This window comes from Notothenia coriiceps, unplaced genomic scaffold (assembly GCF_000735185.1).
Source record: "Notothenia coriiceps isolate Sejong01 unplaced genomic scaffold, NC01 NC01_scaffold00000339, whole genome shotgun sequence".
In the NCBI taxonomy this organism is placed as follows: domain Eukaryota; kingdom Metazoa; phylum Chordata; class Actinopteri; order Perciformes; family Nototheniidae; genus Notothenia; species Notothenia coriiceps.
The window spans coordinates 8,085,394-8,095,896 of NW_011333040.1; the positions used below are offsets into that span (position 1 = coordinate 8,085,394).

General features: G+C 42.9%; 2 protein-coding genes across 3 annotated transcripts in view; one reads left to right on the forward strand and one right to left on the reverse strand.

Annotated features, from left to right (window-relative positions):
- LOC104944458 (spectrin beta chain, erythrocytic-like) overlaps positions 1-10,497 on the reverse strand; it is a 61,232-nt gene extending 50,735 nt beyond the window's left edge. The window contains exon 1 of one of the 2 annotated variants that reach the window (XM_010770001.1): positions 10,293-10,497. In XM_010770001.1, coding sequence (XP_010768303.1) covers positions 10,293-10,440 — 148 coding nt within the window. In that variant the 5' untranslated portion in view covers positions 10,441-10,497. Of the gene's footprint in view, positions 1-6,808; positions 7,465-10,292 lie in introns of those variants that run through there. The other variant, XM_010769994.1, reaches the window with a different exon arrangement.
- The window catches only part of LOC104944474 (zinc finger protein 407-like), a 78,557-nt gene that overhangs the window by 56,615 nt on the left and 11,439 nt on the right, over positions 1-10,503 (forward strand). The window lies entirely within an intron of this gene.

The window sequence follows — 10,503 nt, forward strand, 5'->3', positions numbered from 1 at the left end:
ATTCAATCACGAACCAAAGCGCGCGTCTACATTTTGAGTTTATTCGTTTTAGAGTACATGAGAGAGGAAACGAGTAATCTTTTAAATAACAAGACACTTTTATTTAGAATGATAACTGTATCCACACAGGGGTTTCAGATAGTTACCAGCACCTTGTGAGCATAAATGTTTCCTAGTTTGCGCCCACAGCAGATAAGCACTGACACTGGCTCAACCACTTCACAGTATTATAGGAAGATCGCATTAAAGGAAACGATGAGATGTACCACTGTATTTTCCTTCAAGCACATGATCTTCAGGTACTCGTAGCTCAGTAACGCCTGCTCGCGCTGTTACTAACGCTATACACAGAAATACATTAGTTACCAAAATTCTCTGTATTGGAATTGCTGGGTCAATATTAAAAGACCCTGATAATATTGGGAGATAGAGAAATGTTGAACTTCTCCTAGGACCTATTGGAATAATCCATCATGCCCGAAACTAAAACATTCAATTAAAGTCAATTAAAACCTCGGTCACACTGCGGGCCGTGCTGGCAAAGGCAGAATTATGTTACACTGTGGGTCAATGTGGGTAGATTTTTCAACTGGAGGTCACTTTCAATATACTCTTGTTAAACAGATGTCATTTTAAGTGAGTAATTTGAATGAGAAATATCATCATAATATATTGTCCACTAATAATATGTGAAAGATAACATAAGAGTCTTTTTTTTTATATGTATTATAGTTGCATGATATTTGTTTAAATATGATATTGATAACAAAACATATGGGACATGCTCTTAACGGAATATACGTAGGGAGTTCTATTCCACTTTGATAATAATAGAAGGTTTTAATATTATACATCTATCTAATTGGTTGTTAATGTATTAGACCTCCATTATTATAGATGCTTTTTTGGTTATCCTTAACCCTGTTTCTTCTCAAGTGTTTTAGTATGTTATATATTCCTTATTTATTTCAAAAAAGGCAATCAAATGTTACAATTATTAAACTTCTCATTATTCGAGTGATTTCCTACTTTATGATTATATGTGGATTTACTTCCTTTCTTTTGATTTTAGCTCACTTATAATAAGTACTAAAACGTTAATATTATTAATTCGCAAAATTGCGAATTTATAATGTTAGATGTTCTAAAATAATGGAGCGGGGGAGGGGAGTTATTTCTGACTCCTGGCTCAAACATCTTAAAATACTTCGAGTGCTGCATTTTTTTCTTGCTGCCGCAGCTCAGTTCTCCTCGTCGATGTGTGCAACATTTTAGACATTTTTGATTTAACAAAAAGGTATATCGTATGGTATCTTACAATTTGGTAATAAACCCTCAAATAAATACACACCTCAAGGAAAAGACTCTGATTTAACATCTATGTCTTCTCATCCGTGTTTGCTGAGTCAAAGTACGTTCTGCATAATAAATCACATACATAAAACGTAACAACTAGGCTTGCGTGCAGCTGTTATAGCTGTAGGTGTACACCCGTCACTGCTGAGATTCCTTGACTGAAATGCTGCTGCAAACTCAGCGCTCGACAGGCGGAGAGAAGCAGAGATCTCGGTGTCAGACTTTGGGAACGATGCAGGCTGTGCCCACGCTGTGACCATCTTCCTCACACTTAAAAATCATATCTCAGTGCTCGGCAATATGCCTCCTATCAGAAGCTAATACACACAATCTCTTCTGGCGGTATGTTAGCCATACACGCTCCCGCACCAAGCCATGGCAACATATCACCCCCACCCTCATCCACCTACACTGGCTGCCGGTCGGACCCCCTCCATCCCTGCACCCCTTCTCGGAGTCTGCGGTCCTCCTCTCCATCCCCCGCTCTCGCCTCCGAACTGTTGGTGACAGGGCGTTCAGTGTTGCGGCCCCCACCCTCTGGAATGCACTTCCTGCCGAGATCCGTAATGCTGCTTCCCTGGACATCTTAAAAACACACCTGTTCACCCTGGCCTTCGGGCCCTAGCCCTTTCTTGGTCCCCCGGCTTCCTTTATTTTTTGTTTGCCCTTTGATTGTCTGTTTGTTTTGTTTGTCCACCATGTAGAGCGACCTTGGGTCCCTTGAAAGGCGCTATAAATATCATTTATTATTATTATATGTGACCCGATGTCCTCCTCTCTGTTGATACTATTTGTGGACACACTTAATGTGAAGGGGAACGGGGGAGTTGTGAGTGGGTGTGTGCTTGAATCTGCATTTAGTATGCACAAAAAGTGTCTGCATTTTAACCTTCACTTATTAATCACAGAATATTAAGCAGAATGGAAAGTGTGTCCAGAATATGTAGATTTATACATGCTATTGTTTTTTGGTCCTGGATATTAAAGCGATTAGTTGATTGTTTGATTGACAGAAAAAGGCTTTTATTCATATTTGAAGATATCACTTGAAAACATCGGCATTGTTTTTTACTATTTCTGACATTTAGTTTGCCAAATAAATTGTGAAAATAATCATCATAGTGGCAGCCCTAGTAGATGTTTTGTTTTTTAATTGAAGCTCTTAGAAGAGGTTTTTTTTAGAATAATCTGGAGCAAGGAGGACAAGACAACCTTACTAGTTATCTTGATTGTACCCACAGCTCCCAGCAGACACACACACACACACACACACACACACACACACCCACACACCCACACACACACACACACACACACACACACACACACACACACACACACACACACACACACACACACACACTCCTTTAAGTCTATCAGGTCAACCACCGGTGAGACATTGCTCTCTCATTCTTGTCGTGCTGCAAAATTTGGCCAATTCCCCTCGGTCTGGCAGATACAGTTTGCCCTATTTATTCCTCAACCCAAATATGACTCCAAACTATGGAGTGCAAAGGAGTGCATCCTTAATGACTCGTGTAATAAATGATTCAGACCCCGAGGCGGTGGAGAACAAGCGAGGAACAAGAGGAGGAAGAGAAGAAGAGGGAGAAAGGAAGGAACTGATGGCAGAGAGAGGGGGTTAAAGATTTCTGTTTAAAGGTTAAAGCGAAGATAGCAAAACAGAGTATGAGAAGAGGAGAGACTGGAGCAAAGGTGAAGAAGATGAGGAAGAGAGAAAAGAGGATATGGAGGCCAAGACAGATCAGACAGGAAGTAATGGAGAGCAGGACTGAGATGCAGGCTTTCAGGTTTAATGTGCAGAGACCCAACAGGAAAACAGAACAAGATACATTACATACAGTTTCTGAAAATGACCTAGTAAGCACCGACTAAAAAAGGCAGCTACACTCTCAGCATCAGTAAAGAGAGGAAATCAGGGGTTATTGTATGTAAAACACATGGTGCAGCAGAGAGCAGTAAATAAATCATGCTTTTTCTGCTCCCCTCAGAAGAACAACAGCACGCTACGTCGTCACGGGTTACCACGGCATCAAAAAGTAATGGCAATTAAAACATGCACATAACTGAAAGCTCCAACAGGAATGTCAGTGTAGATTTAGCACGGACAAAAAGATCCAACAAGATATGCAGTGAAACCTGTGACAGATTCTTCCTGAAGTATTTGGGGTGCTGCGTGCAGAGGACTTACAGAAGAGGCAGAAAAAGAGGACAATTACAAGCTCAACCCAGCGAAACGTGCACGTGGTTCTCCTGTATCGTCTCACAAGAAGAGACCTTGAGAGGAGACAGTGATGCTCCCGGGCTTTTAGGAAGCATTGGATAATGGAGGGGGGGGGGAGGAGGAGGTTTGTTTTCTGCGTGCATCCCGCTGAGCCGTCTCCAGATGTGAAGTTCAACAAACTCAATGTGACATCGGCTCTCTGTGTCTGCGCTCAAAAGCCTTAAGTCTGCAGTATATGGTCTGAACTCAAACTTTGGTGGGCAGAAAATTATGTAAACTACTTGTGAAATAATATTGAATACCACTCGAGATGTAATTATTGGTATATCAAGATCTTCAAGCTTCGTTCAGTTTAGTTAACGTGTTTGGGTTCAATATTATTCTACTTCCTTAATCATCAGATTCACATTGTAAACCATGTTTGAAGTATTTGTTTGTTGATATTGAATTATTTTTTGAGTATAAAGGTTTCTCAATTGAATTGCCTGAAAATGTTCAATGAATATATGTTAAATACTGTATATAACTTTTGTGGTATAAAATGCTCTCCTGAACCCATTGAATTTCCTTTCTTTATGAAGAGACTTTCTATAAAGACATCAACATAAAGAAACCTGACTGATGACAAATCAAATGGAACAACAAGCAGCAGTTGGTAGAAAAGTAGAAAACGATTTTAAAGTCAGAAAAACTAACCCAGTAATGTGTGTTAAACATTAATAAATATATCTATATGAAGTGTTCGTATCAAACTTGGTGTACAACCAGTCCTTATGTATTACTATTATTATTAGATTGAAATGAAAGCCACACTTTTTCTAAACTTTTTGCAGTTGAACTGAAGCTGTAAAGGAGGCTTGTCTTTTTAACACTTTCACTTCAGGTACTGTTCATAAATACAAAAGCAGTATTAATAGTTCATACAAGGCTTGACCACAACTTTACTGTATATTTAATGTTTCAGTTGTACTTTGTGGTGGTGTAACAGAAGTCTTTTAACATGAATTAAATATTTCTGAACAAGTGCAGCAGTAATTTTCTGACAGTTTTCCATCACATTGCACTCCTCAACGATTATTTTCAACTTCCCGGCTTACTCATCCTCCTGCATATCAGTGCCAACCTTACTAAACATTTCTCTGTTTCACATGCCTTCACTGTGTAATCTCTCCTCCACTCTTTGACTCCTGTAAAGGCCCAATCACTTATTTATGCTGATGGGTTTTCCCTGTATACAGGCTGATACGTCTTTTCCCACAGTCAGCTCTTACTGGATGTGGACCAGTGCAGCCACAGGCCCGAGTCACGGCCCCGCCAGCGCTACCTGTCCAACAGCCATGACATTAAAATGTGTTCTTGTAAGAGGCCTGCCCAGCAGTTAAGTTGAAACATCTTATTTGCACGCTTCCTTTTAACGAGATGAATTACCTCCGCTTTTTAAATGGACATTCAGCAGAAGCCAAACATTGGATTACAAACATTGGAGGCTGTCAAGGTTTCTCGATGTTGTAAAGAACAAAGCAAATACAGGTGTTGTGACTCCACTAATGTCTGTTTTAAAAGAGAACTATTGCAAATATGAAAATAAGTTGTGTAAAGCATTGTGTGGCATCAAATGGAGCTTTGCTTACAAACTTCCTCAAGTCATATCACTTTAGGAAGTGACAGGTGGGGAGAAAGTGTGAAGTGAGTTCTACATGTTTGAAAATAAAAAATGCTTGAGGCTAGCATTTTTAGCATGTAGCATGTACACTATGCTACATTAGCCGCTATTAGCATAACACAATACATTCAAGGACCAGACTGTCAACAACAACGTTGAATTATTGGTATTCTAGGCGGCATGTCTTGATAAAAAATGCAATATCTGTTTAGAGCAATGTTGGATTAAAGGAGTAAAAGCTACATTCAGAACATTCTGAGGGTAAAACTCATTAAGAGATTGTCTTTTCAAACGGTAAGTTATAGTGGAAGAACCGCTGAAGGGTAAATGTGTCATACTTGAAGGAAAAAGGCAAAAATATCAAAGGTCAGAGGTCAACATCTCACAAAAAAACATGAAAGGACCTGAAAAAAACGAATTTACTGCAAGCATGGCAGAAATACTCTTCACCACTGAGTATGTCAAATTCCAAGAAAGAAAAACGGAAATGGACGAATGGTTGAAATCAATAAATGCAAAGCGCTCTTTTTCAATGTAATACTTGTTATTGTTATTCTGTCTAACCTCATTCTGCAGGCTTGACCAGATCTCCCTAATAACAGGTAAATAAAAAGTCAAAAGAATCCCATGAAATGCAGTTAGTGGATCGATACACTTGGCTACGCACAACCACTCTAATTTGGGAAAGCTTTGGAAGTTTGCTGCTTCACGTAACAGTTGACTCTGCAGTCTCTACACAATCAGTCTATACTTTAAATCTAGCAGAGGAAGAAAAGAAAAAAAGCATGTTTCCTTCTCTGTTCCTGCAACGTCTCCTCAATTTTCCTGCTCTCACTAATGCACTCCTGTCATCAGGGGGTTGGATAGCATAGTGCAAGCTAACAACAATCCACAGTGACGGCAAACCTCTCTCTTAAAACCTTAATAACTCGGGCAGGGAGAAGTAAAACCAGCAGAGAGATTGATTATTTTTTAACACCGCCTACGCCTTCATACAGCAGGATAAAAGGAGGTACAGAAAAACACTTATGCTTTGTTCTTGGGAACAGTTTGTGAAAGGTTAAGGCCATATGGAGAACAGGCGACAAGCTAAAATATTGTTATTATAATGAAAATGGAGCTCACAAGGGAGCACATAACAATACCTTTGGAGGGCAACACATCACAACCTTTTTAGGAGTTTGCTCATGAATTATTCAAAACCAAGTCAGTGAACAATTGGGGCAGAGCCAAAGCTTCCTGAAAAATAAATAAATTACCACCCCTATACGTTCAATGAAGGGGCCGCCGCTTCAGAGGCTCACACTTTTCACCGTTCTCAAAACAGGCTCACAAACTAACCTCAGACCCCCCTGTGATCCCGTCCCACAAACACAAGTTGAGGGGCGTTATTGGAAAAGTGCTATATCTCTCTATCCCATCAGTCAAGGCAGGAGAACATGGACAAACACACACACACACACACACACACACACACACACACACACACACACACACACACACACACACACACACACACATCTCCTCCATCAGGACCCTGTTACCTTGCAGCTGCCTGAAGCGACCATCCAGGATGGAGTTGAAGCAGATGTTGGAGGTGCTGTAACTCAGCCGGCGCGCCCGCTTCATACTTTTAGCCGAGGAGGATGAGAAGAGGGCGGGGGGGTGGTGGGGGTGAGAGGCCCGCTGACGTCTGGGGGTGCAGGAAGAGGATGAGGAAGAGGACGAGGAGAAGGTGGGGGGTCCCGCTGGAGCCACGGGGAGCGGGACATGCAGGACTGTGCCGTTCCTCTCCAGTTTGTTGGGCTCGGGGTCCTGCTGCTTCCTGCTGATGCTGCTGCCCCCCCTGGAGGTCTTCCTGCTCTCAGCTCTCTGGGCCCGGTGGACCGGGGGGGTGCTCCTGCTCCGGCTGATGCTCATGCCGACCCGGACAGGGGGCTCCTTCTCCATTAGGGTGTAGGGCCGGCTGGCAGCCTCCTTAGTGCCCCCAGTGCTGCTGGTCCGGGGGGCGGGGGTCTCCCTGCTGCTGGCCTTCAGGCTGATGTTGACCTCTCTGAGCCGGGGTTGGCTTAAAGGGGTGGCGCGCAGCAGGCAGGGGCTGCTCATCTTGACCCCGAAACAACAACAACAACAGCGCCTGGAGCCGGTAGAGGAGCTTGGCACTCCACGTCTCTCCTCTTCTCTGTCTCTTGGCTCTCTGTCCTCCTTTCCAGATCTCTCTCGTGTTCACTCCCTCCCTCCCTCCCTCCTTCCTTCTTCTTTCTTTCTTCCTCACTCTCTCCTCACTGCTGCCGTGATGATGCCGTGCCTCCACTCGCAGACGGCACGGGGGCTCAGCCAGCTTTCGGTTTAGACTGGTTTCTCTAGCCCCATCCATGCATACGATATGTTTTCAATACGTCCACGTGCGAGCAAGACTCCCTCCCTCAGCCCAGCACTCCCACACAGTCGCTGCATCACTGAATGTGGAGTGTATCTCCTGAGCCAATAATCCAACATCAAACTGTCCACCTCTTAGGAACGCACCTTCTTTTACATGTATGTTAGGAGCAGTGTAAATGACCGGGTATTCGATACGTTACGTATGTGCTTTGCAAACTGAGTTCACAAGCTGTAAATCAGCAGCGGGAGTCATTCACAGCCTCTTTCATCTCCTGCCTCTCTCACGACTTCCCTCCCTTCTTCTACCACTCTCTCTTTCTCATTCTCTCTCTCTGACAGGAAACACTGATTGCATTACAGAAACATCAGTGCAGCAGCACTCAATATCACAAACACCCACACAGAAGCCTTCACCGCTTAAAGAGACAGAAAGAGACAGAACCAAAAGTGGTGAGAGCGCTTCCCGATAAACGCTCTGGACACAACTCTTAACATGTTGGCCACGCAGAAGATCGGCTGGAAATCAAAGCTCAATACTTTAATTCGTCTTCACAGACTTTAATGTCTGCGTAGAATCGTGTACTGGTATCAAATCAGACAGTCCTTGAACTTCCTGTAGAGTAAATGCTTAAATTGTATTGAGTCTTAAATTAATCGTATCTATGACCAGCAATTTTTTAGCAATAGTCATTTATTGTAATTGCAATCTGTAATTCCTATCTCATATAAATCAAGCACACTCACATAAAGGTATAAACCATTTACAGCGGGAAACGGCTCTTCTCTCTGGGGGAGAACTTCCCCCTCCTCCTTTGAAGAAATGAACACAGGAACAAAGAGAGTGGCACTTGGAGAGCGGAGACATAGCAAAACCCAAAGGTGCATTCGTGTTCCCCTTCAGATGGTCCCAGTTCTCGAAATGGGAAGTCCTTCTCCTGCTTTGATATGAAGTGTTTTGGATTTGGCGTCATCTAGCATTACTTAACTTAATACCCCTCTGCTCACCTCTGCCTTCACAAGAATGTGATGTATGGCTAAATTGTGTTACGCAGTGAGACAATGTCTGGCAGAGCAGCTGAGATGATGCAAATCTGCCTGAAAAAGTATAGTTTCTTCAGGAGTCCCAAGTGATTGACAGGAAACAATGCATTCACATGAACACAACGCTCCAGCTAATGTATACAGCGTTCATGTAAGTGGAAGACAACCTAATAAGAAACAAAGTTCAAGTACTACAGTGCCTTTGAGCAAAGACTAATTTCCTCTCCACAAAGGTCATTTTTTCTGCCCGGAGTGGTCAATACACTCTGGGACCTGATCTATTAAAACATGCAGAAGACCACAGGAACAATCTAATCAAACCGCTCTGAAATCTTGAAAGACAACGATTTGATCATGAAAAATGTTCCTTGTAAAGAAACAAATATTTCAAAACAACTTGTCAATGCAGTTTTTCATTTTCAAAAGAGTATGGGTAAATATCTACAACAGCTGGTCACTGTTGTGTCTTTACTGTGACACGTTTCCATGTTTTAATGTTCAAAAAGCTCTTTATTTTTCTCATACTGCCTGTACTGCAGCACCTCTTTTCACCCTCTGTCTGAAACCAGAATCTGATGCTCTGATTGGTTAGCTGGCCGGCTCTGTTGTGATTGGTCAACCACTTAAAGATGTCCCGCCCAACATTACATACTGTATGTTGGAACACAAGCCAATAAAAGTGCATGTGTTACGTAGTGATGTCACTCTGTTACTGAAGTAAACAAAGGAGTCCAATGGAGGCGTTTCAGGCATGGGGGGGGTGTGTGGGATTAAGCCTATACAGACCATTCACATGCACAAAAACCTAAATGGAAAACCCCAAAAAGCATAATAGGACGTCTGTAAGGATTTTTACTTAAAATAAAAAGTTTGCAAAATGTTACCTTTGTTATGCAACGTTCTTAAGCGGCTGCTTGTGTTGAGACATTAAGAGTATTTGCTAAATCCAAAACAGTGTTTGTAAAGTTAACATTTCCAAGTTAGGTATTAATAAAACGTTGTTTTTTGGTTTCAGAAGATACCTTAAGATTCCCAGTGTTACCCATAATTCCCTTCTCCACAGAGCTGAACTTGTGTTTCTCCACCTTGCTGCTGACCTCTCTTGTGTCTTTACGGAAACAACCACGGTGTGGCCCTCTGTTCTTCCCCCTTAGAAATGCTGCTATTTAAAAACCCCAAGACCCACAGCTGGAGACCCTGCTCACTAGCTTAGCCCCGAAATGCCAGAGATCTGTGCTATGGGAGGAAGATATGCAGGGCAGCTGTCCAACTCGCTCAGACGATGGCCATTCTGGGAATGTGCAAGGGATCACAGTTACTTGTGGAGGGTCAGGGCTCAGCTGCTGGAGGTTTGTGACACCACGAGTAACATGTACACACACAACAACCCTGCAGAATGTGAGAGCTTTGAAACAAAATCAAGGGTCACCTGAAGTGTGCATTTTTTTACCAAAACTAAGGTCAGTTACACATTCAAGCACGTTCAAACCCCCAATAGTTACACTGAATATAGCTCACCGTCTCTAAAAAGACACTTTCATCTCAAAAATGTGTCACCCAAATACCTGAGAAAGGACACAGCCTGTTTACTATGCACACACTCACCTGCGAGGGCCTTGATGCGCGAGCGCTCAAACAGCCGCGCTGAGCAGTTGTCATTGTCGATTTCCTCGTCGGTGATGTCGAAGCGGGTGTTGATGCGGCTGTACTGCTGCGAGATCTCCGCATTGTCAAAGTCTGTGGTGGAAGTCATGGCGGTGGCCAGCTTGGCGAGCGGCTGAGGGGACGGCCAGCGGTGTCCTCAGGTGTGCGGGGG